This window comes from Uranotaenia lowii, chromosome 2 (assembly GCF_029784155.1).
Source record: "Uranotaenia lowii strain MFRU-FL chromosome 2, ASM2978415v1, whole genome shotgun sequence".
Lineage (NCBI taxonomy): Eukaryota > Metazoa > Arthropoda > Insecta > Diptera > Culicidae > Uranotaenia > Uranotaenia lowii.
Window position 1 is genome coordinate 235,648,500 of NC_073692.1, and position 18,481 is coordinate 235,666,980.

The 18,481-nt window shown below is 38.5% G+C and overlaps 1 protein-coding gene across 5 annotated transcripts; it reads left to right on the forward strand.

Moving 5' to 3' along the window:
* The first annotated feature begins 261 nt into the window (after window positions 1-261).
* On the forward strand, window positions 262-17,557 carry LOC129744579 (zinc finger protein 665-like). 5 transcript variants are annotated; one of them, XM_055737183.1, is made up of 8 exons: window positions 262-691; window positions 847-1,139; window positions 2,320-2,536; window positions 2,601-2,712; window positions 2,787-2,882; window positions 2,942-3,270; window positions 3,332-3,759; window positions 16,463-17,557. In XM_055737183.1, the coding sequence occupies exons 1-8, from the start codon at window positions 569-571 to the stop codon at window positions 17,499-17,501; spliced, it is 2,637 nt and encodes an 878-aa protein (XP_055593158.1). In that variant the 5' UTR covers window positions 262-568; the 3' UTR covers window positions 17,502-17,557. The 5 variants fall into 5 exon arrangements, with proteins under 5 accessions (XP_055593158.1, XP_055593162.1, XP_055593161.1 ...); XM_055737187.1 differs by lacking the exon at window positions 16,463-17,557 and adding an exon at window positions 15,099-16,244; XM_055737186.1 differs by lacking the exon at window positions 16,463-17,557 and adding an exon at window positions 13,431-14,583.
* Window positions 17,558-18,481: the final 924 nt, after the last annotated feature.

An 18,481-nucleotide genomic window follows, 5' to 3' on the forward strand; every position in this document is an offset into this window, starting at 1 on the left:
GTTTTTACCTTAACGGAATTCGAACTTGCAGGTTATGCAAAACATTTTTTTTATGCAAATAATGAACCCAAAAAATGATAAAAATTACTTACCTATAGATCCCACCAATCAAAAATAAAATATGAGTAACTGCTACATCAAAGTATTTGCCCCTGCAATCGACTCTGTTGATGGGGCGGTCTTCCATTGCAGTGGCTGCGTCCGTTTCGAATCAAACATGTGCACGTTGAAGAGAAAAATGTGAGATGAGGAGCCATTTTACCTAGCATTTCATCATTTGGGCAGTGACCGTGCGAGTGGCAAGTTTAACGAAAACATGATGGCGCCTGTGAAAATTTTCATCATGTAGCCTACAGTGTTAATCATTTTTACCCGTAATAGTTATCGATTCGAATTCTGGTGGTGATTTAATCCGTTTTCATCGGCCTGGAACCGGTCCGGGGCTTCTTTGGAACTAGTAATTGGCCTTGTGGAAGGTTTGGAAAAGAGTAGCATAGCGTTTTCTGAGGTTAGAAATCCGCTGAAAGTGACGCTTGGGTTTTGTGAATTTGGTGCGAAAAGTGAAAATATGAGCTCGGATGAAGACACTCCCGTGGTAAAACGGCCAATAGGTCGTCCACGCAAAATTCCATCACCAGCAAAAGGCAAGCGACCTGATGAGGACATGGATGGCAAACATTATGCTTGCCAGGTATGTATAATTCCTGCGTAACTTGAATTGGTGACGCAGCTGTCTGGGAATTGAATTTTCTCAAGCTTATATTATCGCTATTTTTTTTCTCAATTTTTACCGAGTTGGTATTTTTTTATCAAATTTTTTTTTATTCTTGCGTCGATTCTCCGCAGGTTTGTGACCAGGTGTTCCTGCACAAAGCCAACTTTCTGAGACATTCGACTAGGCACGAAGAACCGGGTGGCTTCGTTTGCGTAATCTGTCATATGCCGTTCACCACCGATTGGGACCGGAACAAACACAAACGAGAGGCTCATAGTGTGTATCGGTGCAGGATTTGCAGCGATGAGTTTCCTGTCGAACAGGATTACAATGACCACATCGTAGTGGAACATGAAGGCAAAGACCGCGACTACGAGGTGTGCGAACATTGCGGACAGAACTTCCGGACAACATCGCAGCTGAAGTAAGTGAACCGTAATATGCGGAAAAAGAGCGGGATACACAAAGAAATGATAAACCAAGATATTTCTGCTTTACTACTCTCCCCATAAGCTTTTTTCAAAAATGTGTTCAATGTTTGTTTGTTTAATATTTATTAATAATAATAATAATTAATTATCGGTAAAGCAAGATAAAATATCGCTTTTCACTGCCACGACTTCAAAACTATGAATCAAACTGCTTTTTGTACTATCAGGTTTTTATTTGATTAGCGTCATTTTAAGTAATTTCAAAAAAGAAACTCTCAAAGCCGGTCGATAAAAGTACATTATTAGGCTGTAATTTTCATGTAATGTTCCAATCTATCGGCGTAGAGAAATGTAAGGAATTGCTTTTTAATTGTTTTATCTTCAGTTTTCATGTTCAGAGAAATATATTTAAAAAGGATTTAATATTTAATTTGGATTGTGTTTAAAAGTAAAAATATTCGTGAATATTTCGTTAAACTTTCAGCTTACTTAGCATTTCCATTAAAAGCTATTAGGTATTTAATTGAAATTTCCAGAAAACCCTTTACAAATTGTACACTGACGTAACAACAGATTTGAGGTAATTCAATGTTCACTCCGAGTTTCGAAAATGTGTAACATAAATTTATTATTGTACCCAAAAATAAAAAAAAACATTCCAGTAGGAGGAGGGGAAGAGCGTTCTAGAGAAAAACAGAAATAATTGCGGTCCAAGAAACATGTTGCAATTTATTGAAATACATAGTTTAAATACGCTTGGAATCTTTAGATTACAGCAGTAATATCTCGACGAATAAAAAGTGAAATAAAAGTGATGTCCAATAGGTGGCTCAGATAAAAAAAAGCTCAGAATTTTCGGCTCCAGAACTACTTGTTGATACTACGAGTGTAAACACGTTGTCCACGTGGCATATCAACGGACTCTTATTTTCTAGTTTTCCCTTAATAAATTTGTAACAAATGATAGTCAGAACTACTAAGCTACTTCTGCCCCACTTCTGCCCCTACATAGACCCAGAAAGTATCCCTTTTGAAGGTCGGAACATAGTTTTAGGTACCAACTGCTTCCAATTTGCCAAAGTGCAATTTTTTCAATATTCGAATAGTCCAATTTGCGTCTAGCAGCATTGGTGATTAAATTTTGACATTTTATTTTTTTTTTATTCCGTCTAGAGTGCACATCGAATCGAACTGCGGCACCCAGAAACGTTTCAAGTGTGAAACCTGCGGTCAGCGTTATTTGTCCCAGGCTTCGCTGAATGCCCACTCGATCAAGCATCAAGCGGATACAGGCATATTGTGCAACTATTGTGGAGCCAGTTTCAACAATAAAGGTCAACTGAAAGTGCATGAGCGCACACATACTGGCGAAAAGCCTTATAAATGCACGGTATGTTTCGGTTAGCCTTTTGTAGAAATCTCCATTAACAAATACTCTTTTGCTTCCCGTTTAGCAATGCGACAAGGCCTTCGCGCACCGAGAGAGCCTCATTACTCATTCGACGACGCATTCTGGAGTCAAACCGTATCACTGTAGCTATTGTGATAATCGGTTTTCCTGCATTGGTAAGTGTATTTTAAATCTTTCCTCTGTAATTTTCCCAACAATTTAAAAATTTCGGTTTTTCATTCACTTATAGGAAATTTATTGAAACATCGTCGAGCACGTCCCGACACCTGCGGACTCCCGCAATATTGTCAAACAAATAAAAAGGTTGATCGTCCAACTAGCAAGAGTAAGTTCTTTCTGAATACAGTTTACCTTCGAAAACTCACTACAAACGAACTATTTCAGCTCTGCCTTCTCTAACTGAACGTCATTCAACAGCTTCCAAAGTCATTCAACGCAGTGGAGGGCTCCGTAATCTGCAAAGCTCACCAGAATCAAAGCCAAAAATACAACGGCTCATGCAGTTCAAACAGGATGAGGACGATTCAGATGATGATGAGCCCGATTTTCAACCTGACGATGATAGTGATGAGGAGGTTGATAGAAAATCTCCAAGCAAAGTCATGCGTTTGAAAACACAAGGCGACAAAAAACATCAGTTGGTTAATTTGAAAGTTGAATCATATGAATCCGAGGAAGCTTCTACTTCGGACATTCCCATAAAAATTGGGAAGGTGAGCTTGAGACCATTTTTCAGTTTACCTTCTAAACTAACAGTTACTTTTTCCATATCAGAGACAGGCCGAAGAGCCGCTTGAAACGTTGGAGTTGGAGGTTTCGGAGATAAAGATTGAATCCGGTATCACGTACGAGGAAGTGACTGGGGAGGAAATATTGGAAGAAACAATATTTTATGAAGATTCTTACAGCCAATCGGCTAGCGAATTGCTTATCGAAACAGAACATTTTGAACCTGAACGAAAAATTCGACAGAAAAAAACACCGGTTCGCAAAGAGCGTCATCCTAGGGATATTGACAACGACGAAGAGGAGGATGATGAGGATTACAATGTCAATGATGACGACGATAAAGGCTCCGAAGAAGAGTATGTTCAGCCGAAGGTGCGAAAGGTGTTCACGGAGAAACCACCTGTCATTACTAATCCCCGTAGGCGTGGTCGTCAACGCATTATTCGTCCCCCGAAGGAGGTCAACGAGAATGTGTAAGTAATTTTTCTTGTTTTTTAACTATATTTACTTATATTTTACTCCCATATCTACGCGACTGCCATTCGTTATTTCAAACATGAATTTATTCAGAGGCAATAATTCAAGAACAAATGCTATCGTTGTTTTGACATTTGTTCGTATCTGACATTAATGGGTGGTATGAAAAAAACCTAGTAATTGCTTTTGCTAAACTGAATCGAGCAGTCGAGCAGTCGCTTAAAGCAATTGCTTCGGTTGTTATGAATAAAGTTTTTTTTGACAGCTGTTTTCTCAGTCAGAAGCTTTTACTTTTAGAACAAGCTAGTTTGGTATGAATAAAGCTCAAATCTGAAGCAATTGCTTGACCAATCTCCTGGCAATTGCTTAATTTTCTAAGCATGCTCGGTAGCAGACTTTTCTAATAAAAATTTCTTTAATAACGTCATGAGTTTATCAAATAAGCAATATTTCACTTCAAAACAATTCAAAAAGGCATTTTCAACATGGATAAAGAAAGTCGAAGTGATAACCCAACTTTTTTCATATTCCTGTCGTTGTATAAAATCATTTGTCTAAGATGACAATAACCAACTCAATTAGTAAATATTTCAAATTAAAAAAAATCCGGCTATAGTGGAAGAAGTCCCAATTGGCTCAAAGTAAGAAATAAATTGTAATAATTTAAAACATTATACAGATCTCTCATTTTTTTTATTCATTTTTTTTATAATTCTAAGATTTAAAAAAAAATCTAAATTAAAATGCGCGCCTATTGCCTTTTTTTGATACATCGGATTATCCCGATCCAAATACATGTGGGATAGCTTATGATAAATATTAAAGAGGCCATTTTTTGTTTGACAATATTCGAATATGTCTATATTCATTTTTCTTTAAACATCAACATACAAGCACGCATTAACAAAAAAAAATTCCAGTCGTTCTTACACCCACCACCCGCTTCGTCGAATTCAAGGCTACTTTAGCCGTACTTTTCAATTTTCTGATCGTCTTCTTTCATTTTACTTTAGAAAACTTCAGATTCTGCTGGTTGGATAGCTCTATTTTTCGAAGCAAAAGCTATGTTCTAAGACTTTAGTACACATCCGCTAAGCAAATGTTTATTCATACCAAACTAAGCAAATGCTTTGGACTTTTGCTTTGATTGATTTCGAGCTAAGTAAAAGCTACCGAAGCAATTGCTAAACCTTATTCATACCACTAAATAATGAACTGTTTAAGCATAACGAATTTCTAAAGTTTTCAGATTTTTTGAACGTGTATAGAACATTGTAGCCAATCGGGATTTATACGAATAGTATTGCCTAAACATTGCAGTCATGTTGGGATCTTTTTAAATTTTGAAGGTGAATTTCATTGTTGGTTATTGTTAACATTTTATTTTTCAAATATTTATTTAAAACAAAAAAAAACCAGAGATATTAACAACAAAAGAAAAACAAAGTGCTTAAAAACCAATTATAAAACAACACAATCTTCGGACGAGCTTAAACGTTACCAAAGCACTGAACCGCGCCAACGCCGAAAAGGGTGCAGCATGGAAATGTCTTTACTCTGATAAAACCCGATCGACAAAAAAGCGATGAAAAATGACATAAGCGATCGATCCAAACAAAAAATTTATAAAGACCGGAAAAATCACGAGAGGAACAAAGAAAATCGCATGAAATCATTACTTTTTAACGTGCTAGCTAATTAATCACAAAACTCACATGGACGGCCCGAATTTACAGTGAGCGAAACAAGAAAAGTACCACAATAAAATTTGAATGATTGATAATCGTCAAAATTTCTTCTACAGTTTGTTTAAGATTGTTCAACAGATAAATCAAGCATAAGTTTACTTTTTTCGGATTATGCGATTGGCGTTGAGGACCAGAAATATGAAAAAAAAACGGTGCGAAACAAGTTTTTCTACAAAAATCAAGATTGTTTCTTAAAATTTACTGTATAAAAGCGAATAATGCTTCTACGACTTATTTGAACAGATAGCTGCATTTTTAGGCGTTTTCTGAAATTCCAAAGGTTTTTAATGGTTTTTTAAAGAGATTTTCTTCTTCTTCTGCTCCTCTTTATGGCGAGCTAAACTGCCAAAAAAGAGATTTTCTTCTTGCAGTAAGGAATTTGACACTTGAGCTTTAATACTTTGTAACGTTATAATTAAGTTATTGGGGTTGTTTAATTTGGAGCGTGTAGTTATTGTGATAAATCGAGTCATATTAGTATAATTATAGTATAGAGTGTATGATGTCAAACAAAAACACAGCAAGACAACAACAATTAGAGTGGCAAACTAAAGTCTTCGTTCCATTGCTGAACCAGACCTTCTTCTCCAGCTGATTCGGAGCAGTAGCAGCAGATTCTGAAGGCTTCTGGAAGCCATCTGAAGACAAACCTAAAAAAAAAGGCAGACGGAGGACAGTGCCCAGCTCGAAGGAAACAATTGAAAAAAGAAGACAAAAGAAACTAACCGTACAGTAAGTACACCAACAAACCCCTCAACTGAGCATTCATCAGATCGACGGTGGAAGCCAGCTATCGGGACAAACAACGACCCCTAGTGGGTGAGTAAAAAGTTTGTAGTACGGAAGAGATAAAAGTGCATACACAGCAAATTTTTTTTTGCTGGAAACCAGCAAAATTTTGCTGGTTTTTGTCCCGCTGACTTTCCAGCAAAATTTCCAGCAATTTAAATTGCTGGAAAAAACAGCAAACGTTAATGCTGGTTTCCAGCAATTCAAATTGCTGGAAAATCAGCAATCCAGATTGCTGGAAGCCAGCAATTTCTTTCAAAACAACCGGCTGTATTTAGTTCCAAATTTATATTTCAATTCTAAATTAAATATTGATTACTGCCTGTGTTTATAATGAGCAATGTTCCCTGAGAAAAAAAAGAATGAAAAAGAATTTGTTTCTTTCATTTTAAAATTATGTTTGGATTTATTTCCAAGAACTTATTTTTTAAATTTTCCAACACCGGCCCTGGAGTGGCAGCTTTGTGCCAAAGTGTTGATCATTCGCCACCTGAGAAAAGAGTTCTGATTAATATCTTTATGAAATCTGTCCAATAAAAACTCACCCTTGACTTATGTCTGGTTGCTAGAATATAGAGGAAAATAAAAATAATTATATTAATCTAACCAAATTCGTAAAATAGAGTCTCACCTTGCTTCAGCGTACGAAAACAAACAAACTCCAATGTGACAACTCGATTGCTGATTTTCCAGCAAACTAGATCAATTGCTGGAAAGTCCAGCAATTTGAAAACCGATTGCTGATTTTTCAGTAAAAATGACAAGAACCCAACCGATTGCTGAAAAATTCAGCAATTCGAAAACCGATTGCTGGTTTTCAGCAAACATTTGGATTGCTGAACGTTTCCAGCAATTTTTTTTGCTGGAAACCGAGGCAAAAATTTACTGTGTAGTCATTTGTCGATAGGTCGTTGTTGAAGAGCCGAGTGTCGTTCTATGATGCACTATGATGCCCAGCTCAGTCTTCTGGCCAAACCGGAACAGAATCAGCCGGAAGCAGACAGTGGAGGTGCTCCGTGCCTTTGCCATGCGCCCGTTGAGCAGTGCAGCCTGGCAGGGTTGCCAGTAATTGTGATATGCCGTGATATCTAAAGGAAACCGAGCTGTGATATTACTGTTGTTTGTGTTGGCTGTCAGATGTTTGTCTTTAAAGTAGGATACGGGCCCGTTAGTAGACATCATGTTAAGCTAGCTTAGGTTTCAATATGTCGTGTAAGTAAAATGAAAAAATTGCTACAAGATTTGGGTTTTGCGTATTTGTGTTTTGGGTAAGAGTTAGCCGTGTAGCACACACTGAAAGGCAGTGGAGCTGAAGTATTTAAACTTCATTAAACTGATTAATTCTTTCATGAACATGACGTGACATGATTTAATATAGATTCTAGGCTAAATTTGAATAAAAAAATCAGGCTTCTCATTCAAATTTTTTTTTATCAGTCAAACACTATTTTTTCAGTTTAAAGTCGTATATGGCAGCCCTATCTTGCTGTTGAATGGAATGTGACCCATTTATGATAATCCGGGATTAATTAAAGTGTGCTAGATAATTTTGGTTAGGAAATAAGTACTTGGTACCGCGTGAACGCCTTGGGAATTCTAAGATCACTAAAAGCAAATAATAAGAATTGCATCAAAGTCACAAAATAGTGAATATCTTGGACCGATAATCAGAATTATGTTGTACTTCCGATGGAGCTTGATGGACCAGCTGGGTAGTTTTATTATTGGTATGATTTGCAATTGAATCGGAAGTGGAGATGAGCAGAAACTTCGGCGGAGTTATTGCAAATCCAGAAAAGCTTTCTTCAGCTTGAACTCCCAACAAAACTGTGTTGGAAACTACCTCGAAATGGTGAATATAGGCCTCAATATACCCGGAAAATCGATATTGAGTCATGATTTGGTTTTAGCTGCAAAAAAGTGCTTTCATTTACGACTTAAAACTAGGAAGGGTGTGGTACTGAAAAAAAACTCAAGTTTGTTTTAATTGAACCGGTTTTTTTTATGATTCAAAATCAAAACGTTTATTTTTCCATTTATTTATGTTCACAAAGAATGTAAGCAGTTCTGTGAAGTATTATAGCTCAAATGTCAAATTCTTTTGTGCTAGAAGAAAATCTCTTAAAAACCCATTAAAAACCATTGGAATTCTTTAAATCACCTACAAATGCAGTTATCTATTCAAATGAGTCGTAGAGGCATTATTATTGATTTTCACACAGTTAATTTTAAGAAACAACGACTGTATCCACAAAAATTGTCCAAACATTGAGCTACTTATTTGAAGTATTACTCAAATCTAAAAGGCCTGTTACTATACAATATGTCAGCATGGGAGTATGACATTTGGCATGAAGCCATATGGCATAATGCCTTTTGGCATAAAGCCATTTGGCATAAAAGCCATTTGGCATAAAGGCCATTTGGCATAAAGGCCATTTGGCATAAAAGCCATTTGGCATAAAGCCATTTGGCATAATTTCAGCTTACCGAGTGGTGACTGTTTAAATAAACTTGCAATTTTTTTTCAAATTTTGCGGCGTTGCCGCAAACATCGAGGATGCAGGGGGTGAGGCGGCACAAAGCCGCCGAGGCTCCCCAATCCGAGGTGGCCGCCGACCCGCCGTCGGAAGCGGCGGCCATATTACATTGGTCTAGGTCTACTGGGGCCTCCTAGGTTTACGTGAAAGCTAGGGGTGATCCCTTAGCCCCGTCCGCCGCGCGATAGCGCGAAGGACACACTTTCATGAAAGTTCGAACGCGCAGCGTGAGGAGTCGGTTCAAGCTTAGGTCTAAACGCCTTACTTATTGCGGTTCTACAAAAGTCAACACCAGCCTCCTCACGCTGCGCGTTCGAACTTATATTAAATATTGTCCTTCGCGCTATCGTGCGGCGGACGGGGCTAAGGGATCATCCCTAGCTTTCACGTAAACCTAGGAGGCCCCAGTAGACCTAGACCAATGTAATAAGGCCGCCGCTTCCGACGGCGGGTCGGCGGCCACCTCGGATTGGGGAGCCTCGGCGGCTTTGTGCCGCCTTACCCCCTGCATCCTCGATGTTTGCGGCAATGCCGCAAAACTTAAGAAAAGAAAACATGCAACGTTGTCCGAAAAGTGAATCTCAACGTGATCACACGAAAAAAGAAATTATGCCAAATGGCTTTATGCCAAATGGCCTTTATGCCAAATGACCTTTATGCCAAATGGCCTTTATGCCAAATGGCTTTTATGCCAAATGGCTTTATGCCAAAAGGCATTATGCCAAATGGCTTTATGCCAAATGTCATACTCCCGTCAGCATACAGTCAGTTAGCTTATACTGTTATAACATTTTTAGGCCTTGTTCGTCTGGGGCTTTTAAAACTTTGAAATTGAAATTGAATGAGTTTTGATGGGCCCTTGAAGTTGAACCTAAGTGACGTTTTGTGTCAGAAAAGCCTTAAGGAATCAGGCAAACAAGTGATTCGAGTTATCTCACATAGCTATGCTAAACGACGGTGTTGTCATACGAACATCATGCAAAACGACCATTATGCTAAACTGGCAATGTCAAACGGGATAAGACAAGAAATGTTTGCTCCTTTGGCGAATTTCGCTTATCGAGGCTTAAGTTGGTAAGGAATTTCAGCATCATTTGATCCAGCGAAAGTGCAAAAACTATTAATTTTATTTTTCTGAGACTAGACACATTTTAAAAAAGTCCTTCGAAGACCGTTAGAAAGTACGAGTTAACAGAAAAATCAAAAAGTTATTGTGCTTTGAAGAGTTTTTCACTGAGAGTTAATTTACTGATGAAGAAAAAAGTCAGAGGATTTTTATTTTTTGCAAAAACAAATACTATCAAAATTCCATACAAACATGAACTTCGAATAGTTAATTTTAAGAGCTGACCAAACAACTAACTGTTCAATCTTCATTCGGACGTAGAATTTCAACTGAACGGTTGTTACTAAAGTTGTTTATTTCCTTGATTCCCATTAAGAAAGCTGTGTAGTTCGCGTTTTATTTCCTACGGTAACAGAGATGCACATTTTAATGGGATGTGTACCGACTGCATTCGTTTTTGTTGTCTAATGAGCATTTAGTGAATTCTTAACTTGGCCGACTTATTTACCGAAGGCATTGTCAAGGCGAAAACACCCATTAAGTTGGGTACATGAAATGCGGAGACAGATTTGGTGCGTCGCTTACAAGTTAATCGTGGAATGTGTAAAGAAATTCATTTTATTTTTCAGAATAATCATCGACACTGACACACTGCAGCAGGAAATCGAATCACAGCGCGTGTTGTTCGATTCGAACATCATCACTGTCACCGAGGATATATTTCGCTGTCTGCACTGTCCACAGCAGTACTCGTCTCAGTTTTTAGCTGGCCGACATTTGCAACGGGACCATGGTTTAGAGTTGAATCAGTTGCTGGATACATTAAGATATGGTGCTGGGCGACCTCGCGAGAAAAAATTCCAATGTCGACTCTGTGGCCGCCTTTACGCCAACGAAAAAGCACTAGAAAAACATATTCCTTTGCATGGACCAGACGGGATTTTGATCTTTAAATGTAGTTGCTGTCCAACTTGGTTTGCCTCCGAAGAAGAAGCAACGAGTCATGCATTGGAGACTCATCGTGACAAGTTGGAATGTCAATTTTGTGGAAAAATTCATAGAGATTACGAACATCTCAAGAGTCATGTGCAAAAATATCACGTTGATGATCCTGAAAAACCAAAACCGGTTAATATCTACGTTTGTAACAAATGTGGCAAAGGGTTTTCGTCAAAAATAATTGTGAACGATCATGAGCGTTCGAATTGTGGGCAGGATCCAATTTACCATTGCGAAATTTGCGAAAAAGGGTTCCATAGTGCATCTTCCTTGAAGAATCACTACTCTATACACTCGAACGATTTGCCGCATTCGTGCCAGTACTGTGGCAAAAACTACCGAACCAAGGGTCAGGTAAAAGTCCACGAGCGTAGTCATACTGGCGAAAAACCGTTCACCTGCAGCTTCTGTTCAAAACAGTTTAGCCATCGCGAATCATATCAGACGCATCTGTCGCAGCACACGGGCATCAAACGATACATGTGCTCTGGCTGTGGTACACGCTTCACCTGTATTTCCAACCTGCAGGCCCATCGAAAGTCGCATAAAGAAACCTGCGGCCTGATTCCCACGTTGTCGAAAGTTTGCGGACCGAACGGCTTTCACGATGTTCCGCCAGATTATGTTTATCCCTATCCGGAAAATGCAAAACAATCCTAACATGTTGAACTTATTTAAAAAAACATTCAGATTTACCAATAAATAACACATGTTTTAAATAATGTAAAATTATTTTTCTTATGAAAAGATGACATAATTGTTTTCTTTCCATGTTATTTTCTGGGATAATAAATTCGATATAAAATTATTGTTTGCATAGATAGATTTTTAAAACTTTCAAGCTTACTATATACATATGCGTTGAATGTGCTTGATTACAATGCTAAGCAGACAACTGCAAGTATTCTATAATTTTTTACATCAAAAAGTGTTGATCAGTGAATTGAAAATAAAAGTTATTGAATGTTTCATCTGTTGATACTGTTCCGTTATTATGTAACAGAATGTCAACTTAAGAAGCAGAATGGATCGGGCGCGTTGTATGGTGAAGTAATATTGCGTTCCATAATATCAGCTTACAAGTATTTCGTTTTTATTATTGCAGAGTTCCCCTTGATATTGGGACACAGAGCATGGTGATTGAAGGCCAGCGGGCGCTGTTCGATGAAACCATCATCAAAATGTCGGAAGAGGCTTATCGTTGTTTGGCCTGCCCGGCGCAATTCACTTCGCCGTATTTCGCCGGTCGTCATTTGCAGAAAGATCACGGAATAATGCTGAAGGAGCTGTTAAAAACGTTGAGATACGGTGCTCGTGCAAAGAATTTTCAATGTCGGTTGTGCTCCCGGCAGTATTTCAGTGACAAAATATTGGAAAAACATATTTTGCTCCACGGCCCGGATGGATTGCTCATTCATAAGTGTACATGTTGCACAACTTGGTTTGCTACAGAGGATGAAGCAAGATCACACGCATTGGAGCAGCATCTTGATAGGCTCAAATGTAAAACATGCGGTGACATTTTCAGAAGTAATATAGAACAAAAATTGCACGCCCAAAAAGCCCATAAAAAGTCGAAAACTAAAGTATACCACCAGCACGTTTGTAAAACATGTGGTAAAATTTTCACAAGTAAAGGTGCTGTTACAGATCACGAACGATCCAATTGCGGCAGGGATCCGTTTTATCGCTGCGATCTATGCGATAAATACTTCCATACCGCGGCTTCGCTGAAATTCCACACCACTATCCATACGAACGAGCTGCCATTTTCGTGTCAGTTCTGTGGCAAAAACTTTCGTTCTCGCGGCCAAGTTAACGTTCATGAACGCATCCACACTGGAGTGCAACCGTATGCATGCGACTATTGTCCGAAAAGATTTAGCCATCGCGAATCATACATGACCCACATTTCCACTCACACCGGCGTCAAGCGATACATGTGTTCAGGATGTGGAAGTCGCTTCTCCTGTGTTTCCGGTGTAAAATGCCACAGAAAATCACACGCCAACACTTGCGGTTTGATCCCAACGTTGTCGAAGATCGGACCGGATGGATGTCATAATGTGCCCGACGATTATATGTTCCCTTATCCGGAAAATGCTAGGCGTTAATATTATTTTTAATTCATGCATCTTATTAATTTCTTGAAATGTAAAATAATGCTTTGATAAGACACCTAATAAATACAGTACATTCTTAAACTACACGATTTTGTACTTTCAATCATCAACAGATAATTGGTATCATTAGAGATTGGCATTTCGGTTCGGATTGCCTAACATACTCTTGTTAGATGTGTTAATTAATTGCAAAGCTGCTCTTTTCAAAATGATTACTCTTCAATATTTAGGTACCCTAATTTAAATGAATTAAACAGAAATTAAAGTAATTTTCCAAGTCCAAGTCCAAAATAGAACTCAAAAATTGGGCAGCGTTTAAATTTTCTAAACATGAACCTGGATACAGCAAATGGCAAAGTTCATTGCCCTGCATTGGTTAAGAGTTTCGTTTTATTCTTACAGACTCTTCATTGACGTCGAACAACGGCAACGTGAAATTGATGCCCAACGAGAATTATTCGAATCTAATATGGAGATAGCAGGGTTGGAAAGCTATAATTGTAAGCTCTGTCCACATGATTACGCGACGGCTTTTATAGCTGCTAAACACTTGCAACAAGGGCACGGATTAGTCTTGGATACATATGCAGAAACTTTGAAATACGGTGCACGAACGAAAACTCTTCAGTGTAAATTATGCAGTCGTCGGTACGCGAGCCAAGGCGCCTTGGCCACCCATATCCCATTGCACGGACCAGACGGAAAACTTGTTCATAAATGTAAAACATGCCAAACTTGGTTTGCTTCAGAAAAAGAAGTCACGGAACATGCTTTAGAAGCTCATCGAGATGTATTGGAATGCAAATTCTGTGGTAAAATATTCAAAACCTATTTACTCACCAAAGGCCACATTAAAGCCGTACATGAGCCAAAAAGTTCAAAAAAGTTGTATATATGCAACAAATGCGGTAGATCGTTCACTACTCGACCACATTTGATAGGTCATGAAAAATCAGATTGTGGCCAAAATCCAAGCTGCCGTTGCGAAATATGTGGTAAATGTTTTTTAACCTTTGCTACTCTGAAACATCACATCAGAACACATGGTGATGAATTGCCACACGGGTGTAGCTATTGTGACAAGCGCTTCCTCACACCGACACAAGTTAAGGTTCATGAGCGCATTCATACTGGTGAAAAACCCCACGCGTGTTCCTATTGCCCCAAACGATTTGCTCATCATGAATCGCTCGCAACTCATCTAACGTTGCATACCGGCATCAGGCGTTACATGTGCTCTGGTTGTGGTTCCCGATTCTCCTGCATGTCCGGAGTGCAGTCTCATAGGAAATCGCATAAAACGACGTGCGGATTGATTCCGACGCTTTCGAAAGTTGTACCCGGATCGAACGGATATCATGAAGTACCAAGCGACTACATTTTTCCATATCCGTCGAATAAAAAGCAGCCGAATTTAGATTAAAATTGTCAAGTACCGTCATAATTGTATGTTTTAATTTGCAGATACAACAAACAATCAACTGTAGTTTGTTTGAAGAATTTCTTTGTTCATATTTGATTATGAAAATCATTAAAAGCAGCAATTATTCAATTATTCCTTTTTGACCTTCTATATTATACATCTCTGGCCCTCTTGTGAATTCGAACGTAAACTTCATATTTAGCACTTGTACATTTTTCAGTAGTAAATCAACTACTTTTTGGTAAAATTTTAATATAAGTCAAAATCACTGGAAACTTCAATAGATATCCATTCTAAACAATTGAATAACAAATGTACAATTTGTTTGGAATATATAAGAGATTACAAATTAAATAAGGTTGTTGTTCGATTATAACAGAACGAGAAATTCAAACCTTCACAACTTTCTCATTGAGAAAAGAAAAAAAACATTCGAATCTTCTGTTATGTGAGGACATTTTTGTAGTTGTAGAAGGTTCCGCTCATAAGTACGTGGTCCACGAGCAGGAAGCTTACTTCAAGTACTTAACTACAAACTCAAACGGTTATTCGTGCGATCTGAGTATTTCATACTGAGGAGTAAAATATCAGAGGAAAGCAACTTCTGCCCAATAATAGGCGTTAAGAATCACATTTTGTTTTTACAGACTCGTCGTCGACATCGAGGGACAGCAGCAGGAAATCGAAGACCAACGGAAGTTGTTCGAAGCAAATATCGCACCTTCATTCATGGATTCATACTGTTGTCTGCATTGCTCTCTGCAGTACACATCGCGGTTATCGATGGGTCGTCATTTGATTAAGTGTCACGATATTTCCATAAATAAATACTTGGCGACATTAAAGTGGAACGGCTCGACACCCCGTGAAAAAAATTTGCAGTGTAAACTGTGTGGACGACGTTACGCTAGTGAGAAATGTCTCGCTAGACACATTCCGTTGCATGGTCCAGATGGTTCGTTGATTAACCGATGCACACATTGCCCAACTTGGTTTGCCACGAAGGAAGAAGCCACCGAGCATGAACTAGACAATCATCAAGATGAGCTGCATTGTCAGTTATGTGACAAACATTTCAAAACCATTGGGCATTTTCGGCACCACCAAAAAGGCCACGAAGATCCCTCACGTTTGCAGAAAAAGAAATATTACCACATTTGTGACGAATGTGGTAAAGTCTGCAATTCAAAACAACTTTTGGTAGATCATAAACAGTCGAACTGTGGTCAAAATCCAATTCATGAGTGTGAAATTTGCGGTAAAGTATTTCAAGGTATAAAGTCATTGAAAACACACATCGGAACCCATGGAGAAGAATTGCCCTTCCAGTGTCAGTTTTGCGATAAACGTTTTCTGACGCGAGGGCAAATAAAAGTTCACGAGCGCTCTCACACCGGTGAAAAACCGTACGCTTGCACCTTCTGTCCCAAACGGTTTGGTCATCACGAATCACTGGCAACTCATCTTACCCAGCACACCGGCATAAAGCGTTACATGTGTTCCGGCTGCGGCACTCGCTTCTCATGCGTGTCCGGTCTGCAAAGTCATAGGAAATCGCACCCTACTACGTGTGCATTGATTCCTACGCTGTCGAAAGTAGTCGGGACAGGGGGATATCATGATGTCCCCAAAGAATATGTTTTTCCGTATCCGCAAAATATGAAGTAGATTTGTAAAACAGTTTAATTGAACAGGATGTGGTTTAATTTTAATTATTGAGATCACAAATAAAAATTCCCTATAATCCTTACTGTACATATTGCAAGGCCAATAAAGATAAATTTAGTTCAAACTAGCGTATTCATGTGTCAAACTCTGTGAAAGCCTTACGTTTTGATCATTTACCAGAACATGAGTATAAGAATATAAGAATACTTAATTTGAATCACGATTCAAATGTTCCAAAATGTTTTCTAGTTTGATTGATAATTTTAATGGAGTGAAAAAAATGCCCTCGAACGAAAAATCATGAAGCACAAAGTGCGTTAAGAGTTTCGTTTTGTTTTTACAGAGTCATGGTCGATATCGAGGCCCAGCAACGTGAAATCGAGGCCCAGCAGTCTCTATTCGAGGCGAGTGTCATTTCAACAGAACTGGGAGCATATCGCTGTCAGCATTGCCTCCAGCAGCAAACTTCAATGTTCATAATGGGGCGTCACTTGGACCAGGTGCACGGTATTTCAGTGGAAAAGTACTTGGCGACACAAAGATGGAACGGTATGAGGCCTCGCGACCGAAATCTACAGTGCAAACTGTGTGGTCGTATATACTCTAGTGCAGGGCGCTTGAAAAGTCATATTCCGCTGCATGGTCCAGATGGAAATCTTATCCATCGATGCGAGCATTGTCCTACTTGGTACGCAACGGAGGAGGAAGCTACAAATCATGCACAAGAAGTACATTTAAATGAACTGTATTGCCAGTTGTGCGATAGAAAGTTTTCACGTATCGCTCAGGTAAAGCGTCATCACAAAACCACGCATGGAGATCCAGCTGATATTGTTCAACCGAAAGTGAAACAATACATTTGTGACAAATGCTGTAAAAAATTTAAAGCGAAACAATCATTGTTAGAGCATAAAGAGGCCGACTGTGGGCTTAATCCAACATATGAGTGCGATACTTGCGGAAAACTTTTCCTAAGCAACCGGATACTGAAAAAACACGCTAGAATCCATGGAGACGAATTTCCCTTTCTATGCCAGTTTTGTGATAAACGTTTTCTCACAAAAGTTCAAGTGACGGTTCATGAGCGTTGCCATACTGGTGAGAAACCCTACGAGTGCACGTTTTGCGCCAAACGGTTTGCCCATCATGAATCATTGGCCACCCATCTTTCGCAACATACGGGCATCAGACGGTACATGTGCTCTGGTTGTGGTAGCCGTTTTTCGTGTGTTTCAGGATTGCAGTCTCATAGAAAGACCCATCCCACTACCTGTGGATTGGTACCAACACTCTCTAAAAGCAACAAAGAAAAGGGATATCATGAATTGCCCGAGGACTATATTTACCCCTATCCGGAAAACCTTAAAAATATTAATTTCTGAATATTAAATTCTGTCACCATTTTAATAAAACATTTACTGCGTATTTTTAGATTTCTCCATTGATTTTATATTTCATGACATGAAACCTTGTTAAGATGCATTCTTTATCGAAAACCAAAGAAAACTTTTTAGGCTGGCCAGGAAGACTACAACCTTGAGTAGATGGGGACCACCCTATGGGTGGTATGAAAAAAACTTAGGAATTGCTTTTGCTAAACTGAATCGAGCAGTCGAGCAGTCGCTTATAGCAATTGCTTCGGTTGTTATGAATAAAGTTTTTTTTGACAGCTGTTTTCTCAGTCAGGAGCTTTTACTTTTAGAACAAGCTAGTTTGGTATGAATAAAGCTCAAATCTGAAGCAATTGCTCGACAAATCTCATAGCAATTGCTTTATTTTCTAAGCATGCTCGGTAGCAGACTTTTCCAATAAAAAAATCTTCAATAACGTCATGAACTTATCAAATTAGCAATATTTCACTTCAAAACAATTCAAAAAGGTATTTTCAACATGGATAAAGAAAAGTCGAAGTGATAACTCAACTTTTTTCATATTTCTGTCGTTGTATAAAATCATTCGTCTAAGATGACAATAAACAAATCAATTAGTAAATATTTCAAATTAAAAAAAATCCGGCTATAGTGGAAGAAGTTCCAATTGGCTCAAAGTAAGAAATAAATTGTAATAATTTAAAACATTATACAGATCTCTCATTTTTATATAATTTTTTTATTATCCTAAACTTTAAAAAAAAAATCTAAATTAAAATGCGCGCCTATTGCCTATTTTTTTATACATCGGATTATCCCGATCCGAATACATGTGGGAGAGCTTATGATAAATATTAAAGTTAGGCCATTTTTTGTTTAACAATATTCGAATATGTATTCATTTTTCTTTAAACATCAACATACGAGCACGCATTAACACAAAATTCCGGTCGTTCTTACACCCACCACCCGTCGTCGTCGTCGTCGACTTC

What these genes read in the sequence shown, in the direction of transcription:
- LOC129744579 (XM_055737183.1), top strand. Translation starts at nt 569, where the DNA reads ATGAGCTCGGATGAAGACACTCCCGTGGTAAAACGGCCAATAGGTCGT. An exon ending in GCAAACATTATGCTTGCCAG is followed by an intron (nt 692 to 846) that starts GTATGTATAATT and finishes GATTCTCCGCAG; the next exon opens with GTTTGTGACCAGGTGTTCCT. An exon ending in TGATCGTCCAACTAGCAAGA is followed by an intron (nt 2,883 to 2,941) that starts GTAAGTTCTTTC and finishes GAACTATTTCAG; the next exon opens with CTCTGCCTTCTCTAACTGAA.